Source organism: Emys orbicularis, chromosome 9, assembly GCF_028017835.1.
Source record: "Emys orbicularis isolate rEmyOrb1 chromosome 9, rEmyOrb1.hap1, whole genome shotgun sequence".
Lineage (NCBI taxonomy): Eukaryota > Metazoa > Chordata > Testudines > Emydidae > Emys > Emys orbicularis.
In genome coordinates this window covers 99,894,262-99,919,690 of record NC_088691.1, presented here as the reverse complement: position 1 = coordinate 99,919,690, position 25,429 = coordinate 99,894,262, and the positions used below count along the sequence as shown (strand labels likewise).

The following is a 25,429-nucleotide window of genomic DNA, read 5'->3' as shown; positions in this document are numbered from 1 at the left end:
GGAATGGGCAGTCCAGGCTGTGAAACGATCCCCCCCACCCTCACGCGCTGTGTCTGGAGGCACGTTCTGGGACTGAAGGGCAGACCCTGGCTCACGGCATCCTGGGGAAGGGCAGGGGCAGTTGAGGGGCCACTGTGGTCTTTTTGTCCAGCTCTTGCGTATGAGGAGGGGTCAGGTCCCTGAGCCGCCTGCCAGTCCAGTGGGCCGTGGCCCTGAAGGTATCGCCTGGTGCCAGGGCTGCCTTCTCGAGCATTCGGGGGCGCAGCATCTGCGCATTGGGCTCCAAAGCCCACGAGACACGCTTGCTTTACTGTTCTCCCGCCTGGCCCTCCCCTCTGACCTTCCCTTACAGCCGGGCGGCTCTTGTACCAAAAGCCCTTTTGAGCTCCGGCTTGAGCTCCGGCTCCCCCCACAGCAGCGTTTGCTCGCCTGTCCCTGGGGCCTGGGACCTTGTGAGGCTGTGGGTAACTCCTGTCTCTTTTCTCTTCCTTCTCCCCTTGTGTGTGTGCTCGCTAACAGGGAGGATTCAGGTCTCTTCAGGTAACGCTTTTTCATTACCCCTGCTCAGGCGGTGCTCTCGGCTGGGGAGTGGGAGACAGGGCACGTGGTGTGTGTGTATGTGTGAACACTGTGCTACTATCTGCCATGCTTCACTCTGGTGGGGCTGTTGTGGACGGCTGCTCTGGGGGTATGGATCAGGTTTGGGATGCAGTAACTTCCCTCCCAAGCCCAGGGGGCCTGTGACGTTACACTGGGGTCTGAAAAGGCTCAGAGCTGCTCCCACTTAAAAGGAGACCCCTAGGAGAAAGATGCAGGGCTGGACTTTCCTGGTGCACCCAGCACCCCCCACAGCAGCTGGTTAATGAGATGGTCCCTCCTTGTGCTCCCTAAGTATGCAGAGCGATTCCACCCAGCTCCAGCTGGTTGCTTGGCTCCATCCGTACGGCAGCCCGTGGAGACTACATGTCCCAGAATTCAGTGCTCTATTGCAGTCCCAGCTGCCTGGCTTCATTGCACGCTCGGGCCTGTAGTCTCCACAGGCCACAGCATCTGTATTGAGGGTGCTGCGAGTGGCCGTGATCAGCTCTGTTAGACTTGTGGCCTTTGGCTGGGTGGAACTTGAGCATTGTGCTTAAGGTAAATAGGGGGAGAGAGATTGTCCCACTTCCTTTGGTTCCCTACAGGTGCCATCTGTGAGTTGTAGTTTTCCACGGCTGTTGAGAAATTATGGGAATTTTTGCTAGGGGAAGGGAGCAGGGTCCAGCCCATCACCACCAGTGTCAATGGAGCTGCGCCAGCCTGGGGGACTGCACCCCTTGAGACACCCACAGCCCCAGGGGCGGGAGGAGCCAGCTGGGGATTGCAGCCATCTTGTGATGGGCACATATGACAGCTACGAAACTGTCCTGCCACCCCATGGCAGCTGGTCGTGTGTGCCACCTCTTAGCGCCTGGCCACCATGTGTCAGAAGGGTCCCAGAGGCACACCACAAGCTGTGTGGGGATGCCATGCCCCTGCTGTTGGTTCCTCGCACCTCCTGCCCTAGACTGCCTTTCCCATCCCAGCTGGGGGGCGGAACGTTAGCTGTCCGCTTGTGGTCCCAGCTCTGGGGGTAGTGGTAGCTGCTGTCCAGCCCTCCGGATGGGGGATGCAGAGACGGGAAGCAGCTGCCTCTGTGGGGCGTGGAGCTGGGCGGTCCTGGCACCCTGCTGGGACTAACTGAGTGCCACCGTCCTTCTCTCCCAAAGCATTTCTACCAGAGCAGGGCCCAGCCTCCGACAAGTGCTTCCCGGGTGCAGAGTAACACGTCGGCCCGGCCCGGCCCGCCTGCTCATGTCTATCCAGCTGCTTCCCAGGTGATGATGATCCCCTCCCAGATTTCCTACCCTGCTTCGCAAGGAGCCTATTACATCCCAGGACAGGTGAGGGCTGCACCCGGACACCGGGTTCCTTGGGCTTCTGCTCCCTGCCACGCGGGGCTCAAACTGGCTTTGAAGTGGGGGTGTGGCGTCATCAGGACAGAATTGACCACCAGATCATCAGCTTATGAGCGGGAGGGAAGGCTCTGGGGCTCCCCCATGGGAAGTCCTATGGACCCTGCCCCTCTTTCTCTGCTGCTCCATGCGGGGGGCCCAGCCCCAGGCCCTCTGGAAGCCCGTCGTGCTGCTGTTGGGGTGGAAAGGCTGGTGCTGAGTGACACCGTGTGTCACCTCTGCCCCAGGAAGCCTCGAGGGCCAGGTGCGGTTGCAAGCCCTGCTCGCTGCTGGACTGGCAGGGACTGACCGCCTGCTCCGCTGAGCCAGGTCCCGTGAGGCCAGCAGCCTGATGCCAAGGCCCTCCTGCTCTGCAGCGTGCGTGCTGCCCTGCTTGCCAGCCTTGCCCACGCTCTGGGTCCTGCCCTCCGTGATGGTTGCTGGGAGAGTCCCCTCAGATCTCTGTGGCGTGAAGATGTGTACTCCAGGGCCTGGCGGGCAGTAACCGGCGTGTCCTTCTCTGCCCACCCAGGGTCGCTCCACGTATGTTGTTCCAACTCAGCAGTACCCAGTCCAGCCGGGCGCCCCCAGCTTTTATCCTGGAGCCAACCCCCCGGAATTTGGCACCTACGGTAAGGGCCCCCGGGGACGCCGTTCCTCTTCCATTCAGTCTGGGGTGGGAGTTTGGGGCACCTGAAACCACCAAGTGCAGTCTCCCCCTCCCCCCCAAGGAACCCCCAGTTTGTGGGTGGGAGTTTTGCCAGGCAGGCCCAGCACAGCAGCCCCTCCCTCACAGAGACACCCCCTGGACACAACCCAGGCAGCTCTTGCTTGGCCTTACCTGCCCAGTGCCACTCAGGGTTGCTGGGGGTCAGAGCCCTCTGGAGCACCAGAGCACTACCCAATGAGCTGCTCCAGGAGGCCCATGGGCTGCTCAGTGGGGCGGGATCTTCTCCCAGCAGTCTCCAGCCCTGGCCAGGAATGTCCCAAACCTGAACAACAGGACGTCACTGGTTGAGAACCAGGCACAGCGTGCGATTACTCCCGTCCAGGCTCCGCTGTGCCCTGTGCGGCTCTGCTGATGCTCCTCAATCCTGACCTGCAGCCCCCTTGCTACTCCAGCCCTGGGCCCCACTGCGCCCCACGCAGCTCTGCTGATGCCCTTCGATCCCAGCATGCAGCCCCTCTGTTATTCCAGCCCTGGGCTTCCCACGCTCTCAGCTCTCCCAGTGCCCCTGACTCCCTGCTGCCCCAGCTCTGCCGGGTTAGTTTTGTGCCGGGGATGCGCGTCCAATCGGAAGGGGCCGTGAACTGAGTTTAGAATTTCACACCTCCCTTAGCACCCCGGAGTTGGGGGATGAGAGTTTTCCCTAGAAATGGCCCTTTCCTCATTCCCGAGCTGGTCCCTACCAAAGTGTGTGTGTGGGGGGGGGGGGGGGGGGGGGGAGGGGGTTGGCGTTGTTCTGCAGGAGGGGGGCACTGCCAGAGGGTAGGAGAGATGTGAGCGTGGGGCTGAAATGAGGGGGCGGAACGTTGAGGCTGGCCCACCCCATTAGGGCCCCCTGCCCGCCCACCCCCAGCGAGGGCAGCTTAATGTTTAACTGTCCTGGCAGAGAGGCCGGGCAGACTTTAGCCCCAGCCTGCCCTTTGGTCGCTGCAGAGGGAAACAGGCAGCAGCAGCCCCAGAGTCAGCTGTTCCCTAAATAAACACAGGCCCCTGTCCCCGGAGCGTGGCCAAGCCGAGGACCCAAGGGGAAGTATGGAAGGGGCTCCCGTGTGCCCCCCTCCTTGCCTTGGCTCCTCAGTCCCCCTTCCCAGGTTGCCCTTCCTTGAAGTGGAGCGGTGGGTTTGTGCAGCCAGCCGCCCCTCCCCTCCCCCGCGCTGCGCTCACATGGCCAGCAGGACTGTGACTATATTTAGTCTGGATCCATCCCGGGCGGGCGGCTCTGCAGACACAGCAATGTGAGCCGCTGGGCCCTGCGTCCCATCCCGGCCCCGGCAGCGGCCGCCTCTGGACACAGCACCAAAATGGGCTCCCCCTGAGACAGGTAGGTGTAGCCCCTGCTCCCCACCTGGGATTCAGTATCTTGGAGAGAGCCAGATGCCGAGGCTTGCTGGCCTGGGCTCCGCTAACCTCCAGGCTAGGCCTGTCTGTGTCTCATCCCCAGCTTGGGGGTGGGGTAGCCAAAGGCCCCAGATCTCTTGACCACATGCTCTTGTGTAACAGCAGCTCGTCAGCAGTGGCATCTGCAGCCTTGTGGGTGAGTCATGGCAGGCCGGCTGGGCTGCTGTGGCCAGGCACTGGCCGGGTGTGAAGGGGGCACGGAGCCCCTCGATGGAGATACAGGGCAGGTGACTCATCAGTGTCTCATCTCCCTAAAGCAGCAGGCCGGTGGGAGTGGCAGCTTCCTGCCGGAGGCCCAGGACTGACGTGCAAAAGGGAGCTGTGGGTCAGGGTTGAGAGGCATGAGCAGAGCTGTGGAGGGAAGGGGTCTGGGCTATAGGTATTGGCAGACTTGTGTGGTAGGAGCTGCACCGCTCTGCCCCGTGGCTGCTTCTCACCAGTGCACAAGGCCTCCAGAGTCACTAGTAAATGTCCATCCTGGGAGGCGGCTGGCTGCATGTGCCAGAGGAGGGACCTGGCATGCCGGCTTCCCAGCCCCTTGCTGCTTCCAGCTTCCTGTCAAAGCATCATCATTCGGTGCCCTCGGCAAGGATCCCTCTTGGTGGTCACCAGCTATCAAAAAGGTTTTCTAAGGACCTGGCTTCTAGGAGCCCGTCTGGCCACAAATGCTGTGGGAGGCTGAGCTGTGGTAGGGGAGAGGGAGGGTGGCTGGATAAACTCTATGTGGAAACTACACTTCCCAGCATCCTCTCTGGCTGGCAATTGTACCTCTCCCTCCATCTTGTTCTGAGCCTCCTGGTGTTGCATACCAGGGCTCCTGGTCTCCACCAGCTGCCAACCCTGGCAAAGATGAGGGCAGTGAGGTGTGGTTCCTGGGCAGTCTGGCTCCCAGAAAGCGAGGCTGGGGAAAAGCTCCAAGGGGCCTGTAAGAAACAGGGCTGGCTTGAACCTGCAGCTTTGAGCTGGTGTCGGGAGCTTCAGATGGGAGGGGCTCTTGTTCCTTTGCTGAGCCCCTGCAATCACTTGCTGGGGGCTCTGCCCCTATCTGGGGAAGGGCAGCCTGGTGGCTCATCACAGGACCAGGAGTCAGGAGATCTAGGCTCTGTTTCCAGCGCTGCCACTGACTCACCGGGTGATCTTGGGCAAGTCACTTCCCCTCCTTTGTCAGTTTCCCAGGCCCTCGAGCCCTAGGAAGGACCACGTGTTCCTACGGATGGAGGGACTTTGGGTTATTCCCCTCCCCACCCTGGCCAGCTAGCAGGACAGTTCCTGGCTAGCCAGCCTGAACTCCCCACGCTTGGTCTGCCCCATGGCTGCTTCCCAGCCTGAGCAGCGAGTGCCCCGCTGGAGTGTGTGGGTGGCCAGTGGGGTGGGACAGGCCCACGCCCTTGGTGTGGAGATCTGGAGCCTCCAGGGGGTTAAGGGCCCAGGAAAGTGCTGGATTTGGGAGGAGGCCAGGCTCCCACCTGTTACTGTCTCTCCCTCCCCATGCTGGCATCCATCTCATGGTCGCCTGCCCCGCTGGGGCAGTGGGGGGGGCATCTGTCTGGCCCGTCGTTCAGGGAAGGCTGGCTGCTGTCAGAGCTCAGGCCAGAGACTGACACTCTTCCTCCTTGGGCGCCCTCCTGTGCCCGGGTCATGCTCTTGTGTGCCATGGGGACCTTATCCCTGGGCCTGGCCCCCCATTGGTGATCTGGGCAGAGACAGGGTCTCTGCAGAGAGCTGATTCCCAGTCCTGGTTCTGAGACAGACCAGCTCTGACTTGCGCTGCCTGACTTCCATCAGTCACCCTGGCTCTGAGCCGCCGGCCCGGGCTGCTGGCTCCTTGCCCCGCATCGCTGTTCCTGGGGCTCTTGGTTGCCCTGTTCTGTCCTGGTTTGGCTGAGTCTGCTCAGCATCTGCGAGTCATGGGACCTTGCAGCAGCCATGGAATTGGGGGACCTCAGGCATGTTGCCCTTGTTGTGACCCTGGCTCATCCCAAGGGGGTCAGGCTACTACCTGGTGCTGTAGTCCAGCTGTGTGGGGCCGGGATGCTGGCCGGCCTAACAGCCATGGGTCTGATGAGGGGCCTGAGCCCCAGCTCTCCAGCCATCTGGGATTGTGGGTGTGAGCAGAGTGGGCTGGCAGCTCTGGTTCTTACTCCTCTGCGGAGCTGGGGCGGGTGCAGTCTGGTGTGAGGGAGATAAGGCCGGGGAGCTGCTGCCGCCGAGCTGGGGCACAAGGAAGGCAGCTGCAGGAGGAGACACCTGAACCCCAGTGCTTGCTTGGGTCGTCCTGTCTCTCCGGATGGGGCATGGACTCCACACACACACAGGCTTCCTCCTCTGCCCACCTGATAAGTTTGGAAGGGGGCTGGGTGCGAGTTTGAGCTGTCCTGTAGCATTCTGGGAAGTGTAGCTGGGCCTGGAGTAGGGATTTCTCTCCAGGCTTCATCTGCCAGCTCCGGCAACCTAGGTGGCAAGTTTAACTCCTGCCTGCCAGTGGGATGGCTTCCCTTGCCTTGCCACTGGGTAGGGGTGGGCGTGGGGCTGGCTAGCCCTCTGCAGCAGGAGGCTGGACGTGGGGGCAGCTCAGCTACGCTCTGCGTCACGGGGAAGGAATTCTGGGAAGGGCTGGTTGGTCCTGTTGTTCAGGTTTGGGACATTCCTGGCCAGGGCTGGAGACTGCTGGGAGAGGATCCCGCCCCACTGAGCAGCCCGTGGGCCTCCTGTGTTTGTGGGCGCAGCAGCTCATTGGGTAGTGCTCTGGTGCTCGAGAGAGCTCTGACCCCCAGCAACCCTGAGTGGCATTGGGCAGGAAAGGCCAAACAAGAGCTGCCCGGGTTGTGTCCAGGGGGTGTCTCTGTGAGGGAGGGGCTGCTGTGCTGGGCCTGCCTGGCAAAATTCCCGGCCCACGAACTGGGGGTTCCTGGGGGGGAACGGCACTTGGTATCTGGTGGCTCCAGGCTGTTAGTGCTGGCTGCTGCCTGGTGCAATGGGGATTGGACCACCCAGTTCCTCTGACTGACTCTCTCCTTTCCCAGCTGGTGCCTATTACCCTGCTCAGGGGGTGCAGCAGTTCCCAGCCGGGGTCCCCACTGCCCAGGTCATGATGAACCAGCAGCCGCCCATCCCAACAAAGCGAGAACGCAAGACGGTAAGGAGGGTGAGGGGAGGGGGGCCGGGTTCTTGCGCTGCCCCCCCCAGGAGCCCTGTGCTGGTGACTCCCAGCTGTGAGGGATGGAGCCTGTTGTGGGGTGCCTGAGAATGGCTCAAGGCTGGTTTCCCCCCCGCCCCCCAGCTGAAAATGCTGCCTCTGCGGGGAGTGAGGGGCCAGAACCCAGCGCCATGCGAGGCCGCTTGGCCAGGCCTTGCACACCCCACTAAGCAGGGAGCGGGTGGGACTGCGTTGTCCCCACTGTGGGTGGGGGTGAGGCGGGCCGTGTGTGGCTGTGTACAGGGGACGGGGCGGCGGTGGTGAGGAGAGGGAGTGCGTGGCTGGCTCCCGGTTGTGTCTGCAGAGTCAGGCCCGACCTTCCCTGTCCTCCCTGGTGGGGAGAACATGCTGTGTCACGGCTGCTGCGGCTGGGGGTGGGTGCTGCAGTTGCCAGCCGGTGCCTGCAGTAATGCTGTTGCTCAGAGGCTTGGCACAGTATCTATTTATAGCATTAAGCCGCCCTCTGCGAGCGCTGCAGCTTGGGTCTGCCAGGGCCCCTTCCGGGGGGGCAGATCCCCCCGGGCTCCACCCTGGCTCATGTGGGGACATGTTCCTGAATGGCTTGTAATTCAAACCCTCTGCCACCTCGTTTCCCCTGGCCTGTGCTGCTGTGGAGTGGGACGTATGAGGGGATCCTGCTTTGCCGGGAGCCCCATCTGCCCAGGCTGTGCACCGTGATGCTGTGGCAGAAGCAGGCCACCTTGGCAGCCTGGCAGGGAAGAGGCACCTGTGCCTGTTGGAGCTGTCTCTGCGTCAGCCCACGTTGGATGGGGGGGAAGAGCTGTCTGTGCCAGGGGCAGCCTGCTCTGCCTGTTATGGGAGGCAGAATTCCCACTGCAGTGCTGGGGGGTGGGGTGCCGGCCAGGGGATCTGTGGTGTGCGGGTGTCAGATCTGTTGTGGGGACTGGGCCATTCCCAGGGACCATGGTGCAGTTTTGGGGTCTCCATGCAGCTAGGGCAGAGGTGACCCACATTCTGCCCTGCCCCGAGGGGCATAGCAGAGACCATGGATCCCAACCTACATTCTCCACACAGGCACCCCTCTGCAGCGAGGCTGAGGCTGGTAGGCATGGGTGGCTTAGAGTGTGGTGCACGCTGCACTGGGTGGAGGTGGGAGGGGGGGCGCTATTGCAGGACCAGGAGGAGTAGAATAGCACTGTGTCCTCAGGGAGGGTTGGGGTGCCCTGCTGGGCCCTTGGGGTAGGTAGCTGCCATGTGGCTTGGAGTGACTGCCCTGGCAGCAGTGGGGATGTCTGCCATGCAGGGGGTGGGATGTTCTCAGGGGGTCGCTGCACCCCTCGCAGGCAGGGTGAAGACTCATAGAACCCGGCTTGTCTTGCCCGGCCCCCTGCCAGGTTCCAGGGCAGGGTTGTCCCTTACAGGCTGAGGGCCTGGGGTCCCACCGCTGCCCGAAGGGCTCTCACCCTGGGTTACAGGCAGGGCAGGGGCATGAGACGCCAGGGCAGATGCAGTGGAGTGTTCAGCCAATGGGGGCGCTCAGTTCCCTGAGCATTGTGACACCCCCTTGTCTCATGCAATCAGAATGTCAGGACTGTCCCAGGGCCCTGCTGGGGTAGGGTGTGGAGCGGGGAGATGCTTGGACTGTCCCACTGCCCAAGTGGAGGGTGTGTGTGCAGGGGGGAGTAGAGATGCCTGGACTATCCCACTGCCCAAGTGGGGGGAGATACCAGGCTGTACTGGGTAGGGGTTTGCTGTCTTGGCTGGGGCTGCTGGTCTCTCCTTCCCTGGGGGTGTGGGGTGGCTTCTGTGGGGCCCAGCTGGTGCTGAACTGATGTACCCAGCGCACCAGGAGGGCTGCTCTGCCATTGGCTGCCAGACAGATCCTCTGTGACCTCACAGGCTGCTGCTAAGTGCCTTCCTCCCCCTGCCCTTGGCCTGGCTACTCCCCCTCCAGCGGCCGAAGTCCCATCCTGGCTGCTCTGGGGCAGGAGGAGCCGTTTCCTCCTGGCCTGGCCTCTGTGGGAGGGGGGAGCTGGGGAATGTGCCGAGCAAGCGGGAGTGAAATGGCAGCTGGCTGTGGCGGCGCTGGCCCCCTGCCATGGGCTGTGTGAGGTCCCAGCCGAGCGCGTGTTGGAGCGGGGTGAGTGCTGCGCTCCACGTGGCTACAGCAGCCCACCGGAAGCTAAACAAACTTCCCCTTCCTGCCTGGCCTGACCTGCTCCCCACCCAGCTGCTTGGGGATCAGGTACGGGCTGTCCTGGCCCTGGGGTGTGCAGGGGGCTCACTGCCTGACAGGCAGCTCTGTCCTGGAGCAGGTTCCCCAAGAGGCCTCCGCCTGGCTGCACTGTACATGCAGTGGGGGTTGGGGCTGGGGTGCAGGGCAGCCTGGAGTGGCATGAGCTGGTTAGCTGTGCCCTGCTGCCAGCATGTCCCTTGCTTTGGGAAGTGTGTGCCCCTCCCTTCACCCTGCCAACGGGGTGGGGGGGGGGGGAGAAGGGGGAGTGTGCCCCCTCCTCCCCCCACTAACTGCTGCTCTGCCTCGCTTATATTGGCAGATCCGGATACGAGATCCGAACCAGGGCGGCAAAGACATCACCGAAGAAATCATGTCTGGAGCAAGGACCTCCTCCACCCCCACCCCTCCTCAGGTAAGAGGCCCCTCCCTAGCTCCCCCGCACCCCCCACCACAAGTGATGGGCCCTGCATGTTCCTTCTCTAGGGCGGGGTGGTATGTGGCTGTGAGTTTAAGGGCTTGTGTACACTTACGACACTGCACGGGTGTAGCTGCGCTGCTGTAGCGCTTATATGAAGACGCTACCTACATCGTCAGGAGAACGTCTCCCTTCGGCGTGGGCGCTCCTACCTCCCCGATAGGGGGTAGTTGTCCCACTCAGGAGCGTGAAAAATCCACACCAGTGAGTGACGTAGTTAGACCGACTTAAGTTAGTAGTGTGTGTGTGGAGAGGTGTGGGGGAAGGGCACTCATTAACCCTTCACGTGCTTCTGTTCCACAGCCTGGAAGCGGTTTGGAGCCACAGGCCAATGGAGAGATGCCCCACGTAGCAGTTATTGTCCGGCCAGGTGGGTGTCCGGGCTGGGGTAGGGATGCCGGACGGAGAGAATCGGCTGCCTGCGGCCAGTGTGTGACCTGGGGCAGGAGCAGGAGAGCAGCCAGGCGGCTGAAGGGCTGGGGTGACTGTCCCCCACTTGCGGCCTGTTGCTCTCTCCCTGGCTGTGACTCCCTGCAGGTGGAGCTGTTGGGGTGAGGGTGGGAGAAGCTCCTTAACTCCTTGGAGGCCGGTGAGGGGTTTCCTCTTGTGGAACTTGGGGGCCCTGCCCTGAGCCTGTGGCAGGATTGGTCCCTGCAGCATTGCACTCAGGCTAGTTCAGTGTCCCAAGCGATGTGGCTCCTGCCCCTTCTCTGGGCAGTCGATGCTCCAGCCCCACGTGCCTTACCTGGGAGGCCGTTCTCCCTAAGACTCAGCCTAGAATCCCCCCTTTCTTAGTGTCACTCCATTTGCCTGGAGCCCCCCTCCTTGGGGTTTACTGCCTGTCGGGTGGTTAGACTCATGCAGGCTCAGCACACCCAACGCTCTCCATCTCTGCTCCAGGCTCAGCCTCTCCAACTCTGTGAACTCCTTCCCCTAGGGCAGGGTATCCCTCGAGTGGTGTGGAGAGGGACCAGGCCCTCCCAGCTCCAGCACAGGGGTGCTCAGTGTATGGAGCTCAAACTGGCATCAACCTCTCTTCTTTGTGCCCATGTCCCATGGCAAACTGGTATGGTGGGAAGCCAGGTCTCTCTCAGCTTCTCCTACGCCCTGGCCGCAGGTCTGGATTTCAGGTTATTCCCCCTCAGAGATCAGCTGTGGTTTCCTGAGCTGAGTCTTTCTGTCCCTTTCTGCCTGTTTCTGATCACTTTGGACCCTTTGTGATCTCGGCCGGGCCTCCTAGCTCAGGGTCACCATGACTCTTGTCTGGCTGGGCCTGCCTGGATATATACGAACCCTGTGGCCACTTGTAGCTCCTGCTGCCATTAGTCTGACATTCCTACCTAGATGCTAGAACCATTCCATGCTCAGGGTGCCTCTTCCAGTGCTGAGAAGCCAATAAGTCTTGATTTCACGGAGTTATCCAAACCCACCCCAGACAATTCTCACTCGTTTCCACTCCCTCATCCTGCTGTTGGGCCCCTTGTCCTGCCCCACCTCCGGGAATGCTTAGTGATTTGTCTGTGTCAGGAGTTCTCAACCAGAATGTTTCAAAGGGTTGCGTGGCAGCTCCTGGGGTCCCTGTCCCATGGGGCTGACTGGGCTCGCCTCCCTGCTCCAGGCACTGCAACCTCTCGGGTTCCAGTGACACGCAGGGTTAGCCCAGCCGTCATGACGACGGGATCCTGGGTAGGCCAAATTTGAGTGAGTGGCACTGCAACCCAGTGAGCCAGGTCACAACTCCACTCTCGCACATTTGGTCCAGTCGGGGGGCGGGGCCAAGCCTGAGTGTTGCTGCAACCCCGGAGGTTGCAATGCCCGGAGCAGAGAGCCAAGCCCAGGCAGCCCCACAGCACAGGAGCTGCAGGAACTGCCACTGTGGTGTGAGTGCCGGGGCAGGACCCAACCCCACCAGGGTGCAGGATCCAACCGAAACCACCCCAGGGCAGGGCTGTAACCAGGGTGGAGCAAGCAGGTCAGCTACCCAAGGGGCAAAGCCATGGGGGTGGCTCGGGCTGGCAACGCCAGGTGGCTTGGGCCAGCCCTGCACGGCGGGGCTCAGGGAGGGACCACCACCTCCGCCCCCGACTCATCGCAGCAGGCCACCCAGCCTGTCTCGGTTGGGGGGGCGCAACCAAAAAATGGGGCGGTCTGTGCGCCGCGCCCCCCTCTCCCTCCTGCATGCTTGCAGGCCCTGGGTGCTAAAATGCCTAGGTACGGCTCTGCCCCAGGGCCTCCACCCCCAGACTATTTACTGGGTCGTGACAAGCCATAGGCATTTACAAGTGGGTCCTGAGCCCAGAAGGGTTGAGAACCACTGGTCTAAGTGACTGTTGTGTTGTTTCACTAGAGGTCAGACTTGTGGGGTGTCATTGCCGATGTGCTCAAAGAAATCTAATAGATTAGCAAGGCACAGCTTTTCCCTGCAGAGTCTGGTTTCTACCAATTTGTCCAGTGCTGAAGTTCGGCGTAACAGCCGGGGTCTCCTCTGGAGCCCGGTTTAAAAATCAGCACTATATTAGCTACCTTCATCATCTGGTACAGAGGTGATTTCAGTGATAGGTTACATGTTACAGACAGTAGTTCCGCAATTTCATTTGAGTTCCTTCAGATCTCTTGGGTGAATCCCATCTGGTCCTGGTGACTCACAGATAAACTAAACAGTAATCTGGTCTTAAACGTCTCCTACTGGCACATCAATTTGGGACGGTGCTTTAGATTTGTTACCCACATCAGAGCTATCCTTTTGGGGCATCTTCCGCCAGATCCTCTGTGGTGAAGACTGATGCAAAGAATTCAGTTAGCTTCTCTGCAATGACCTTGTCTTCCTTGAGTGCTGCTTTAACACATCTGGTGTCTGACTGTTTGGCAGGCTTCCTGCTTCTCACGCACTTGTTTTTTGCATCTTTAGCCAGTTGCTTCTCAAATTCTTTCCTGGCCAGACTTCTTATACTTTTACATTTTACTTGCCAGAGTTTGTGCTGCTTTTTTTATTTTTATTTTGTATATGGAGATATACCTATCTCATAGAACTGGAAGGGATCTCGAAAGGTCATTGAGTCCAGCCCCCTGCCTTCACTAGCAGGACCAAGTACTGATTTTTGCCCCAGATCCCAAAGTGGCCCCCTCAAGGATTGAACTCACAACCCTGGGTTTAGCAGGCCAATGCTTGAACCACTGAGCTATCCCTCCCTCCCTGTTTTTCTCACTGGGATTTGATTTTATTTATTTATTTTTAATTTGGGGTATACATTTAGTCTGAGCCTCTATTAAGGTGTTTTGAAAGTTGTCTCCATGCTGCTTGCAGGCATTTTACCTTTGTTCTCTTTTTAATTTCCCTCTAACTACCATCCTCATTCCTGTGTAGTTCCCTTTTTTAAAGTTAAATGTTACTATGGTGGATACAGTAGTGGGGTGAAAAGATAAAAGACGGATAAGACACTTACAGGATCCTGCGACGATGCAGACAATCAGCCCAAGTCTGCAGGGGAAAAGTTGTGCCTTGCTTATCTATTAGAATTCTTTGAGCATGTCAGCAAGAGTGCATCCCGGCAATGACACCCCGCAAGTCTGACCTCCAGTGAAATAACGCAACAGTCACTTGTAAATGTTTATGGCTTATCACAACCCAGTAAATAGTCTGGGGGTGGAGGCCCTGGGGCAGAGTCCTAACTAGGCATTTTAGTGCCCAGGGCGAGCAAGCATATTTGTGCCCTCTACCAGAGGCATTTGGCCAAGTAGCTGGGAATTATCAGACACCTAGATGAACATTGCATCACTCTGGGAACTATCGGACGCATAGATGAACATGATTTGTTGGGGGAGAGTCAACACGGCTTTTATAAAGGGAAGTCATGCCTCACCAATCTATCAGAATTCTTTGAGGGAGTTACCAAACGTGGATCGGGGGATCCAGTTGACAGTGTATGTGGATTTTCAGAAACCCTTTAACAAGGTCACGCACCAAGGCTCTTAAGGAAACTAAGTAGCTGTGGGATAAGGGGGATGGTCCTCTCATGGATCAGTAACTGGTTGAAAGATAGGAGACAAAGGGTAGAAATAAATGGTCAGTTTTCACAGTGGAGAGAGGTGAACAGCAGGGTCCCCCAAGGATCTGCACTGGGACCAGTGCTGTTCAACATTTTCATTAACGATCTGGAAGAAGGAGCAGACGGTGAAGTGGCAAAGTTTGCAGATGATACAAAATCATTCGTGTCCAAAGCTGCCTGCAAGGAATTAGAAGCTCTCACAAAACTGGGTGACGGGGATGAAATTCAATGTTGATAAGTGCAAAGTAATGCACATTGAAAAAAATAATCCCAGCTATACGTATACCCACCGTAGTAACATTTAACTTTAAAAAGGGGAACTACACTGTTCTTTTCTTGTTACCACTCAAAGAGATCTTGGAGTCACCGTAGATAGTTCTTTGAAAACTACTGCACAATGCACAGCAGTGGTCAAAAAGGTGAGCAGTTAAGAACTATTAGGAAAGGGATAGAAAATAAGACAGAAAATATAATGCCTCTATATAAATCCATGGTGTGTTCACACCTTGAATACTGTGTCCAGAGGATATAGTGGAGGGGAAACAAACAATGATTAGAGGTATGGACCAGCTTCCATACGAGGAGAGACTAAAGGGATTAGGCAGCATAGAAAAAAGATGACCAAGGAGGGATAAGACAGAGGTCTCTAAAATCATGAATGGGGTGGAGAAAGTGAATAGGGAAGTGTTATTTACCATTTCACACCCTACAAAAACGAGGGGTCACCCGATGCAATTGATAGGCAGTGAGTTTATACAAACAAGAGGAAGTATTCCTTCACACTATGTGCAATTAACCTGTGGAACTCATTGCCACTGGATGTTATGGCCAAAAGTGTAACTGGGTTCAAAAACAAAACAAAACTGGAGGACAGGTCTATCAATGGCTATTAGCCAAGATGGTCAGAGATGCAGCTCCATGCTCTGGGTGACCCTAATCCTCTGATTATCAGAAGCAGGAGAGGAAGATGAGTGGATCACTTCATAATTGCTCTGTTCTGTACACTCCCCTTGAAGCTGTGGTGTGGGCGACTGTCGGAGACAGGGCATAATGGCCCATGGTCTGACCCAGTGTGGCCGCTCTTGTGATCTGATGTGGCACTGAAGCCTTGTATGTGATTCCCAGCTTCACTCCAGTGCCTCTTTAGAGCCCAGTCTCCTGCGTGCTGTGCTCCAGCACAGTCGCTGACTGCGGGTGTATTTGTTAGCAGTTCAGCCCCTTGATGCCTGATCTCTCCTGTCTGCTGCAACCCCCTTGCTCCTGTGGGGCAGGACCTTCCTTCGTCTCCATAGACATTTGCCCTCTGTTCTTCCTCCTCCTCCTCCTAGCTGCTGTTTCCTCCTGTCTCTTCCTGCTCCTCTCACTGGCTCCTTTGTTCTTCCGCCTTTGTCGGGTGCTTCACCCAACCCTGCTTCCTTGGCTTCCCCCCGTGACCCTGAGCCCCTCCCTCGTCTGTGGCAGCCAGTTGGCCCCCAATAGCCCACCTGTGCCCCCAGCTCGACGGATTGGCCCAGGGAGGCGGGCTTTCCCTGGGCACCGCTAACGCCCTGTCTCCCTTCTTTGCAGATGACCGCCCAAAGCCTGTCCCGGTTGTAAGTAAACCTGTCTCCCTAGAGCCAAGTAAATCAGCGTCCCCGTCTCCCCCGCCTCCCCTGATCGCCGAGGTAGAGCCTGTGCTGCTGGCCCCGGTGCCGCTGGTGCCGCTGGAGAGCCCAGTGGACGTGGACACTAAAGCGGAGCTGGCTGAGGCTCCTGCAGACACACACGAACCTCTTCAAGCCACCACTACAGTGCCAGGGGGCATGGAGCAGCCCGAGGAAGCCCCTGCCTTGGACACAGAGCCCCAGGAGGAGGCAGCTGCCACCCCTGTCCTGGAACCCCCTGCCCAACCGGTGCTGGTAGAAACACAAGAGGAGGTGGCACCAATGGAGGAGGTGGCACCCGTGGAGGTGGCACCCCCGGAGGAGGTGCCCCTGGAGGAGGAGCTGCCAGCTAAGCCTGCTGCTCCCCCCAGCCCCCCGCCCCCCCAGGAAGAGGCCTCCAGCGAGGCTGTTGTTGAATCCAATGGAGTCTTGGAGGAAACGCCAGAGCCAGTGGCCGAGCCACCTGTGTGCCAGCCAGAGCCAGTCGTGGAGTCTCCTGTTGCCCAGCCAGAGGAGCTGGTGCTGCCCAACGGGCTGGAGGTACCTGGCAAGCAGGAGGCCGACGAGCCAATGGCGCAGCCGGAGTCGGACGTCAGCCCCATCTCGGAACCCGAGGAGGTTAAGGCAGAGGAGCCGGCCATCCCAGCCTCCCCCCCTGCGGAGGAGGAGGAGGAGGAGGAACAGGAGGAAGAAGAGGAGTGCGAGGAGCCCCTAGAAGCACTAGAGCAGAATTCCCCGTTGGAAGCGCCTCTTTCCCAGAGCTCCGAGGAGATCATGCAAGGTGGGGGGGCTGGGGGGGCTGGGGGGGAGGGGCACTTCTGAGCTAAGGATGGGGGCTCCTGGAGCAGGAAGCTCCAGAGGAGCAGGGGAATCTCTCCCTGTACTGCAGGGGGAGGGGATCAAAATGTGGTTTGTTTGTTTTTTCATTGGAGGGGGGGCCGGGGCACGTATCTCTCTGCCCCTTGCGGGGCCAGGGTCTCACTTTCCCACCTCTCCCCTCCAGTCGCCGTGTCGGTGCCAAAGAAAAAGCGGAAAATGAAGGAGCTCAACAAGAAGGAAGCCGTGGGCGACCTGCTGGATGCCTTTAAAGAGGTGGGTGTGTGGTCTTCTGAGCCAGCATTGGCGCCGCGTTCCCACCCCCGCACCGCCCAGGGCTGCTGCCTCTCGTGATGAGCTCCTGTTAGTGCCATCGTGTCTGGGCCACTGATGCACCGTGATGGAACTGAGGATCTGAGTTGCAGCAGGGAGTCCGGGTTCCAGGGCTCCCCCCAGCAGGGCCAGGGCTTCAGGGCATGGGGTAGTTGTGTGCCTAGCGCTCCCTCTAACTGGGAGCTCTCTGCACTAGGGGCTGCTATGGGACGGGGTATCCTGGGGGCCCTGAGTACGTTTCCAGGGTCTTGGGAGGGTCTGGCTGGGTTCCTCGCTCACTTCTTGTCTTGCTGGCTCCTTTCACTGGAAGTCTCAGATCAGCGATGGTGCCTCTGAGGTGGAGAACAAGCCCCCAGTCCCTGAGCCCAAGGAGGCCGCCCCAGCGTGCCCCCAGGAGGAGACGGAGGAGACCTGGGAAGAGAAGGAGGACAAGTTGGATCCGGAAAAGCTCAAGGCTGCAGATCAGAAGTACCAGTACAAGGAAGGTGAGCCTTCCTTCAGCCAAAGTAGGTGTCCTGCTCATTGCTTCCTTCTTGCGCTCGGATCGGCCCAGCCTACTGTGATGACATCCGCTATGAGCCATCGTGTCTGGGCCACTGACGCTCTGTGATGGAACTGAGGATCTGAGCAGGCAGGGGTTGCACTGGTGGGGTGCCGGGAGCGCGCGCCGGTCGTCCCGCTGACTTTCACTGCTCTTGGCTTTCACGTCCCCTTGGTCACTGTCCTGGCTCGCCGGCTTCTGCAGAGACTCGACCCCAGCAGGGCCCACTAGCACCTAGCGCAGACTGGAACTGGGGGGGCAGATCCATTCACAACCTGCTAGTCCAGTGGGCGCTGGAGGACAGTGGGTCTTCGGGCAGGGCAGGAGCTTCAGGCTTAGGCTGCAGGTTGGGTCCTGCAGACGCCGGAACCCAAGGGGTGATGCCAGCCCTGCACGTCGGGGAGCTGGAAGAGCTGCTGGTCCCAGCATGCCCTGTGGCCTGCAGGCTTTGCCCGCTGGCTGCCCCTCTGCGGTATGTGAGGCTGCCCTGTTGTGGAGCCTCCTGATAGGCTGTCACGGCACAAGGATCTGCATCTGCCATGTTGGGTTGATGTGGGCTTGACTTCCCACATCCCCTTACATCAGGGTGGTGGGCAGAGACTGGCAGTGTCACCACTGAGCCAGGCGTGACCTTCCTCCCACTGCAGGGGGCCCCTGGGGCCGGGCTGGGGCCAGTACCGCTCAGTGCCTGCCGTGTGGGGCTGCTCCTCTCTCCCTGCCTTGCCTGCTTCTTCTCTGCCCCTTCTTCCCGCCTTGCGACGTCCCCTGGGTGTGGGCTGTGGCTGGGAGGGATGTGGTTTTTCAGGGTGGTCTCCTTTCCTCCGCCACAGAACAATGGAAGCCCCTGAACCCAGAGGAGAAGAAGAGATACGACCGGGAATTCCTGCTGGGCTTCCAGTTCATCTTCGCCAGCATGCAGAAACCCGAGGGGCTGCCCCAGATCAGCGATGTGGTGCTGGACAAGGTCAGTGCCACCACCAGACTGGTGAGGACCCTGGATCTACCGGCGCGAGCTTACCACCAGATGGGGGAAATGCCACTAACCGCTCTTACTTCCATGCTTGGTCTCTCTGTGGACTCTGCTGTGGCCAGAGCATGAGACCCAAGTAGCTTGGGTGGCGGGATGGGCACTGGGAATGGGCATTGCCATGTCCTGGATCAGATCCCAGTGGAAATAGAGGTGATACCCACTGGGCCAGTAGCTGTTCTGAAGTCATCCGGTGCACTCGGGCACGTGGTGCTGGGCAGCTGAGAAAAGTGCCCAGTCTGGAATGGGCAGAGCCTCACTTGCTGCTTCTGACCCTGCCTGGGGCACTGTACAAACCACAGCAGCTCCTTGGCTGAGACATGCCAGAGGTGCCTTCCCTTGGAGTTGTCCCATCCGTGCCATCTCCCCTTGCTGTGGGAGAAGAGAATGTTGATAAATGCAAAGTAATGCACGTTGGAAAACAACCCCAACTGTACGTACAAAATAATGGGGTTTAAATTAGCTGTTACCACTTGAGAGAGCTCTTGGAGTCATTGTGGATAGTTCTCTGAAAACATCCAATCAGTTTGCAGCGGCAGGCAAAAAAGTGAACAGAATGTTGGGAATCATTAAGAAAGGGATAGATAATAAGACAGAAAATATCCTATTGTCTCTCTATAAATCCATGGTACGCCCACATCTTGAATACCGCGTGCAGATGTGGTCGCCCCATCTCTAAAAAGATATATTGGAATTGGAAAAAGTACAGAGAAGGACAACAAAAATGATTAGGGGTATGGAACAGCTTCCATGTGAGGAGAGATTAACAAGTCTGGGACAGCTCGGAAAAGAAATGACTAACGGGGGATATGATAGAGGTCTATAAAATCATGACTGGTGTGGAGGAAGTGTTATTTACTCCTCATAACACAAGAACTAGGGGTCACCAAATGAAGTAAATAGGCAGCAGGTTTAAAACAAAGATAAGGAAGTATTTCTTCACACAACGTACAGTCAATCTGTGGAACTCTTTGCCAGGGGATGTTGTGAAGGCCAAGACACTAACAGGGTTCAAAAAGAGCTAGATAAGTTCATGGAGGACAGGTCCATCAATGGCTATTAGCCAGGATGGGCAGGAATGGTGTCCCTAGCCTCTGTTTGCCAGAAGCTGGGAATGGGCGACAGGGGTGGATCACTTGATGATGACCTGTTCTGTTCATTCCCTCTGGGGCACCTGGCATTGGCCACTGTCGAAAGACAGGATACTGGGCTAGATGGACCTTTGGTCTGATCCAGCCTGGACGTTCTTATGAGAATGTGATCCAGCCATTTTCCTTGCTGCGCTCCCACTGGGCCCTGGTAGAGCTATATGGCCTGAGCCTTCTGGGTGCCCTGCTCCCCTCCTGGCATTGCCCCCTCTACTGCAGTGACCCTTCTCCACTGGGCAGCCTGAGGATGTAGCTTGCCAATGGGGCCTGGCTCTGCCTTCAGCCCAGCAGACTGGGAATTCTCAGTGGGTTTCCCCCCCTCCCCTCCCTTCTGACTTGCAGGTGAATAAAACGCCTATGCGACCGCTGGACCCCATCCGCCTAAGTGGGATGAACTGCGGCCCTGACTTCACCCCTTCCTTTGCCAACCTGGGCCGTCCGTCCATGGGCAACCGGGGACCGGTAAGTGCTTCAAAGGTCACCAGCCTCAGCCTCCTTCCTGCTTCCTGCATGATGATCTCCTGTTTGTGCCATCGTGTCTGGGCCACTGATGCTCTGTGATGGAACCGAGGATCTGAACTGGCCCAGGAGCCTGTGCTGGTGCCATCGGCCCATCTGGCTTGTTCTTACAGTGGGGGCTCCCCAGCTTGGGAGCTGGATACAGACCCATTGCATGGGGTGCAAAGCCCCGAGTCTGCCTGACAGTGGCATGTGGGGAGATGAGAAGGGAAGTGCTGATGTCTCCTCTTCCTCCTCCTCAGCCCGCAGGGTTGGGCCCACGCCGCTCGCAGCAGAGCCAGAGGAAAGAGCCCCGGAAAATCATTGCCACGGTGTCCCTGAACGAGGACATCAAGCTCAACAAGGCTGAGAAGGCCTGGAAGCCCACCAGCAAGCGGGCTGCCGAGGAGGAGGATCCTGACAACATCAAGACGCAGGTCGGTATGGAGGAGCTGTGGGAAGCGAGGGGGCTTGGGGCGGATGGGGCTGGCTCTCACTCACCGTGTCTGGGGCGTCCCTGCAGGACCTGTTCCGGCGTGTGCGTAGCATCCTGAACAAGCTGACGCCGCAGATGTTCCAGCAGCTGATGAAGCAGGTCACGGAGCTGTCCATTGACACCGAGGAGCGGCTCAAGGGCGTCATTGACCTCATCTTCGAGAAGGCCATCTCCGAGCCAAACTTCTCCGTTGCCTATGCCAACATGTGCCGTTGCCTTATGGGGGTGAGTGCCCTGAGGGCTCAGCCCCTCCGAGCTCTGTGTGCCCTGGCACCTTCCCGCCACAGAAATCAGAGCCTCTTAGAGCCTTTGTGGAGCCGGGACCCCCATCTTACAGGTGGGGAAACTGAGGCACCGTGGGGGTCAACAGAGGGATTTATATGAGGTGGCAGAGCTGGGGATGGATGGAAGCCACGAGTCCAGGCTCCCAGCTCTAATGGCTCAGACACTGCACCTTGCGTGGGGTGCAGCTGGCAGCTGTCCCCTTGTTGGGCTGGAGCAGGACTGGCTGCGGGGGGTGAGGGTATAGGGCTGGTTGGCCAGCCTGGTGGGGATTACCCCCCCTCATCTCTGGTCCCGTCCCTCCCTGCAGCTGAAAGTCCCCACGACTGACAAGCCGGCGGTGACGGTGAACTTCCGCAAGCTGCTGCTGAACCGTTGCCAGAAGGAGTTTGAGAAGGACAAGGACGACGACGAGATCTTTGAGAAGAAGCAGAAGGAGATGGACGACGCTGCTGCCGTGAGTGGGGCTGTTCCCAGGGGGCAGGGGGGCGAGGTGGGATCAGGAGCAGCGGGCTGCGGCTCTCCTGGCTAAACCCCGCTCTCCTCCCCTCCCCACAGCCGGAGGAGAAGGCTCGCCTGAAGGAGGAGCTGGACGATGCGCGGGACAAGGCCAGGAGGCGCTCTCTGGGGAACATCAAGTTCATCGGGGAGCTCTTCAAGCTGAAGATGCTGACGGAGGCCATCATGCACGACTGCGTGGTCAAGCTGCTCAAGAACCATGACGAGGAGTCGCTCGAGTGCCTGTGCCGCCTGCTCACCACCATTGGCAAGGACCTGGACTTCGAGAAAGCCAAGGTAACCTGCCGCCCTCTCCCCCCAGCTTCCCTGCCCCGGGCCTGTCGGTCAGGGTGCCCAGGAGAGCCAGGGAGCACCGGAAAGCAGGGCGTGTGGCAGCAGCTGTCCCTACAGGCTGCTCCACCTTGCTCAGTGGCCTAGGACTTCAGAGCCATGCTGGCCCTGGCACCCCATTGCAGGGAGGGTTGCTGATGCTGCCTATGGGGGGCTTTGGAGAGGGGCAGGGAGCGTGTGTGGGGCTGAGCTGTTGGGGCTGGGGAGTCAGTGCCTCCCCCAGGCGACCGGTGCCCCGGGATGCTGCGCTCGCAGCCCTAGCGCAGGGAGCCGTGGGGCCCTGGCACGCTGCCATGCCAGGCGTGGCGAGGGCATGGTGGTGACTGGGGTAACGCTGTCTCCCCTCGTGCAGCCCAGAATGGATCAGTATTTCAACCAGATGGATAAGATCATTAAGGAGAAGAAAACGTCGTCTCGAATTCGCTTCATGCTGCAGGATGTGATTGACCTCAGGCGGGTAAGGTGCCAGCCTTGCCCCTGGATAGGCGGGCATGACCCTCCCGGCTAAGGGACGTGCACACACAGGTAGATGAGTGCCAGCCCCACCCCCATGTCCTCAGGATAGACGGGGGCATGACCCTGCTGGGTTGGGTGAAGTACACATCCCTCCTCCAGCCTTGGGATAGATGGGTGTCAAGCCCACACCCCTCCCCTCCCCCTGGATCCATGGGGCCAGCCTTGCCTCTTGGATAGACAGGCATGACCGTGGCGGGTAAGGTGCGTGCCCCGCCCCCTTCCTGGCAGGAGGGCTTCAGCTCAAAGGCTTTGGGATCCACGCCCGTACCGTGACCTCTGCTCCCAGCTAGTGACCCCTGTTGCTGGGGTCCCACGTGGCAAACGCAGCCCCTGCTAGCCTCTGGGCCTGGGCTAGAATCCCTCCAACAGCTGTTTGATGCAGGGAGGCTCCCGATTCTAAACCTCTCTGCACCAAAGGCTGCTGCAAACCCCGAGAGCCAGGCAGAGGGGGGCACGGCGGGTCTGGCATAGAGCAGCGCTGTGGCCATCAAACCCACAGATCTTCTCTCCCTCCCCCCCACCTCCCCCTGGGTTGGTTGGCATTGTGTAGCCCCCACCCCTCCAGAGATGTGCGGGTGGCATGCCACCTGGTACTGGCCTGGGAAAACAGCAGGAGGCTGTCTGGGCCGGTGAGTGGAGCTGGAGAGAGTCCATGAAGGCTGCCCCCTTGCCGGGGGGGCGGGAAATCATTGCCTGGCTGCGATGGCAACGGGCTCTGGATTCGAAGGCAGGTAGCTGAGGCAGCGTGTGGGTGGAACCGTGTCTGTGCGGAGTGAGCCCCTGGCGGGGTGCCGGATGCTGGAGAATCCTATGCCAACGTGCCCCATCTGGCCATTCCAGTCCTGCACAGATGGGTAAGGCAGTGCGTAGACAGCCCGATGGATCCTTTCCCCCTCCCGCAGCCGCTGTAACCCCCGCTCTCCCCGTGCCCTTTGCAGAATAACTGGGTGCCGCGGCGAGGGGACCAGGGCCCTAAAACCATCGACCAGATCCACAAGGAGGCGGAGATGGAGGAGCATCGGGAGCACATCAAAGTGCAGCAGCTCATGTCAAAGCAGGACAAGAGGAGAGGGCCTCCTGGTTCCTCATCTGGAGGTGAGAGGCCTGTGAGCTTCTTGGAGCACCTTGCTGAGTCCCCATGGCCCTGGCTAGGGGGACAGGCAAACCATGTCAAGTGCTGGGATTGGGGGGCTCTTGACCCTGCTGTTCCCAGGGTCTCAGGCCTGTGACATTTACAGACCAGTTTGAATGGTTCACCCTTTCCACACGCCCACCTGGGGCTTTTGGGGATGGCTGATAGCCCTCGCCCCAGCAGACCCAGAGCGCCCGCCGGGGCAGGATCCCATGTTCCTGTGGGCAGGAGAACTATGCAGCTGGGCCTGGGGCTGCCTGCTCCTCAGGCCCTGGCTCTGCCCTGTGAGCGTGATGTGAGGGGTCTGTATCTCTCAGTGGTGCTGGGGGTGGCTGGTGACCTTGGCCTGGTCTGTCCCTGTGCCGTACAGGTGGGCGAGGGAGCCAGGTTGCAGATGATGGCTGGAACACTGTCCCCATCAGCAAGGGCAACAGGCCTATTGACACCAGCCGGATAACCAAGATCACAAAGGTGAGTGGGGTGGGGATGGGGGTGGGCGTTGGTGGTGTCTGGGGGAAGGGAGCTCTCTTCAGCCACAGAACTGGGCTCCAGTCTCAATTTTCCTTTACATGGTCCTAGTCCTTATGGTTATAAAGCTTTGAAAACGTGCTGGCGTGTAACCAATGTAGATGTCTGCAGACGGCCTGAATCGATAGCTGTGAGACGGATGGCCGGCCCTATTCAGCCCAATTGGGTGTTAACTCTGAAACCTAAAGATGGCACACCGAATGCCAACATTCACTGTTTTGCTGGGGATCATCTCAACAGAAAAGTCCAGCTCCTACTTACCCTTCGGTCCAGGCTGCTTCCCCAGGAGCGCTGAGCACATAGTGCCAGTGATAACGAATGCTGTTCCCCCTCCTAGCAACCTCACTAAGTGAAGCTGCTGTGGAATGACTAGAGCAGTGCCAGATCAGAGGCGTTGCTGCAGGATCTAGGGCCAGCTTGATTCGGGGCGCATGGACGCCTGCCCGTAGGCTGCGTGGGTTCTTGGGCAAGCAGCATGGTCCCAAAGAGCCTGGGAGCCCAGTTCTGGGTGGATGCCGCGTGTCTGGCAAGGCCTTTCCCGGCTGGGCTCCGAGCCCTGAGCGCTGGCATGTTCCCTCCCCACCGTCTGCCAGCTCCTTTCGGCGGGGGGAAGGCGGGGCGTAGTGCTAGACAAGAAACAACTCGAGCCAGCTCCGTGTCGGTTTCTCTCTGTGCAGCCTGGATCCATCGACTCCAATAATCAGCTGTTTGCACCTGGTGGGCGTCTGAGCTGGGGGAAGGGCAGCAGCGGGGGATCTGGTGCCAAGCCTGCTGACTCGGGTACGTGAGCAGTGCTCGCCGGCTCTGTGGCGGGGGGAGCCTGGTGCCTGGGTGGTCTGTCTCAGAAATGGGGGGGGGGGGGGGTGCTGTGCCCACACCCAGTTCTGACTCATCTGTTCTCTGTTCCCAGCTTCTGATGCCACCCGGCCAGCCACTAGCACCTTGAATCGCTTCTCAGCCCTGCAGCAGTCGACCCCCGCGGAGAGCCTGGATTCCCGGCGCGTGGTACAGAGGTGAGTCCCGGGAGCCCGTTTGGCTGTTGGCCGTGCGGCCGCCAGGGCCTGGTGACTGTGTTTTGGGTGATCTCCTGCTATTCCCAGGCACGGGGCTGCGCACGGACCGGGGACAGAGCCCCTAACACACAGCGAGGGCCTGGTAGTCCCAGGCGTGTGGGGGGACGCTGCTGGAGCAGAGCTTTGGAGAGGCCAAGAGCCAGTGGGGCGCTGTTGGCTGACCTGTCCCCTGACCCTGCTGCACCTCTGGGAGACAGGAGTTCCTCTCCGCCACCTGCAGCTGCTACTCATTCAGCCATGGGGTGGGGCAGGTGGGAGAGGCCCGTGGGGTGGGGGGAATGCTGCTCGGAGCCAGGCCCGTGGGAGATACCAAGTCTCAGATAGGCAGTGGCACAAAAATCAGACAACAAAACCGGGGCGCTACCAGCTGAGACCCCATAGGAGCTAGAAATGCAGGAGCTGCTGAGGAGGAGGCTCTCACATCTGCAGAGAAGGGGACGGGGACACACACAACAAACAGGGAGCCAGGCAAGGCTTTAAAACCCCAGGAGAGGGCCGGGCGCCGGAGCCGTCTCGCCCTGGGTTCAGGAGGGTG

At 59.3% G+C, this 25,429-nt stretch overlaps 1 protein-coding gene and 3 non-coding genes across 4 annotated transcripts in view; all 4 read left to right on the top strand.

Moving 5' to 3' along the window:
• EIF4G1 (eukaryotic translation initiation factor 4 gamma 1) overlaps positions 1 to 25,429 on the top strand; it is a 44,505-nt gene that overhangs the window by 12,841 nt on the left and 6,235 nt on the right. The window contains exons 5-24 of the mRNA XM_065411224.1: positions 520 to 540; positions 1,749 to 1,922; positions 2,506 to 2,605; positions 7,122 to 7,234; positions 9,811 to 9,903; positions 10,270 to 10,336; positions 15,579 to 16,436; positions 16,659 to 16,747; positions 17,115 to 17,310; positions 18,176 to 18,330; positions 19,863 to 19,982; positions 20,282 to 20,455; positions 20,542 to 20,739; positions 21,107 to 21,253; positions 21,355 to 21,591; positions 21,998 to 22,102; positions 23,100 to 23,256; positions 23,664 to 23,764; positions 24,499 to 24,601; positions 24,732 to 24,834. Of these exons, the coding sequence (XP_065267296.1) occupies positions 520 to 540; positions 1,749 to 1,922; positions 2,506 to 2,605; positions 7,122 to 7,234; positions 9,811 to 9,903; positions 10,270 to 10,336; positions 15,579 to 16,436; positions 16,659 to 16,747; positions 17,115 to 17,310; positions 18,176 to 18,330; positions 19,863 to 19,982; positions 20,282 to 20,455; positions 20,542 to 20,739; positions 21,107 to 21,253; positions 21,355 to 21,591; positions 21,998 to 22,102; positions 23,100 to 23,256; positions 23,664 to 23,764; positions 24,499 to 24,601; positions 24,732 to 24,834 (3,311 nt within the window). The remainder of the gene's footprint in view (positions 1 to 519; positions 541 to 1,748; positions 1,923 to 2,505; positions 2,606 to 7,121; positions 7,235 to 9,810; positions 9,904 to 10,269; positions 10,337 to 15,578; positions 16,437 to 16,658; positions 16,748 to 17,114; positions 17,311 to 18,175; positions 18,331 to 19,862; positions 19,983 to 20,281; positions 20,456 to 20,541; positions 20,740 to 21,106; positions 21,254 to 21,354; positions 21,592 to 21,997; positions 22,103 to 23,099; positions 23,257 to 23,663; positions 23,765 to 24,498; positions 24,602 to 24,731; positions 24,835 to 25,429) is intronic.
• On the top strand, positions 16,817 to 16,893 carry LOC135884205 (small nucleolar RNA SNORD66). The gene has a single exon (XR_010561697.1). It is a non-coding gene; the product is annotated as a small nucleolar RNA SNORD66 (small nucleolar RNA).
• LOC135884204 (small nucleolar RNA SNORD66) lies at positions 17,359 to 17,435 on the top strand. Its single transcript, XR_010561696.1, has one exon. It is a non-coding gene; the product is annotated as a small nucleolar RNA SNORD66 (small nucleolar RNA).
• Positions 20,026 to 20,103, top strand: LOC135884206 (small nucleolar RNA SNORD66). The gene has a single exon (XR_010561698.1). It is a non-coding gene; the product is annotated as a small nucleolar RNA SNORD66 (small nucleolar RNA).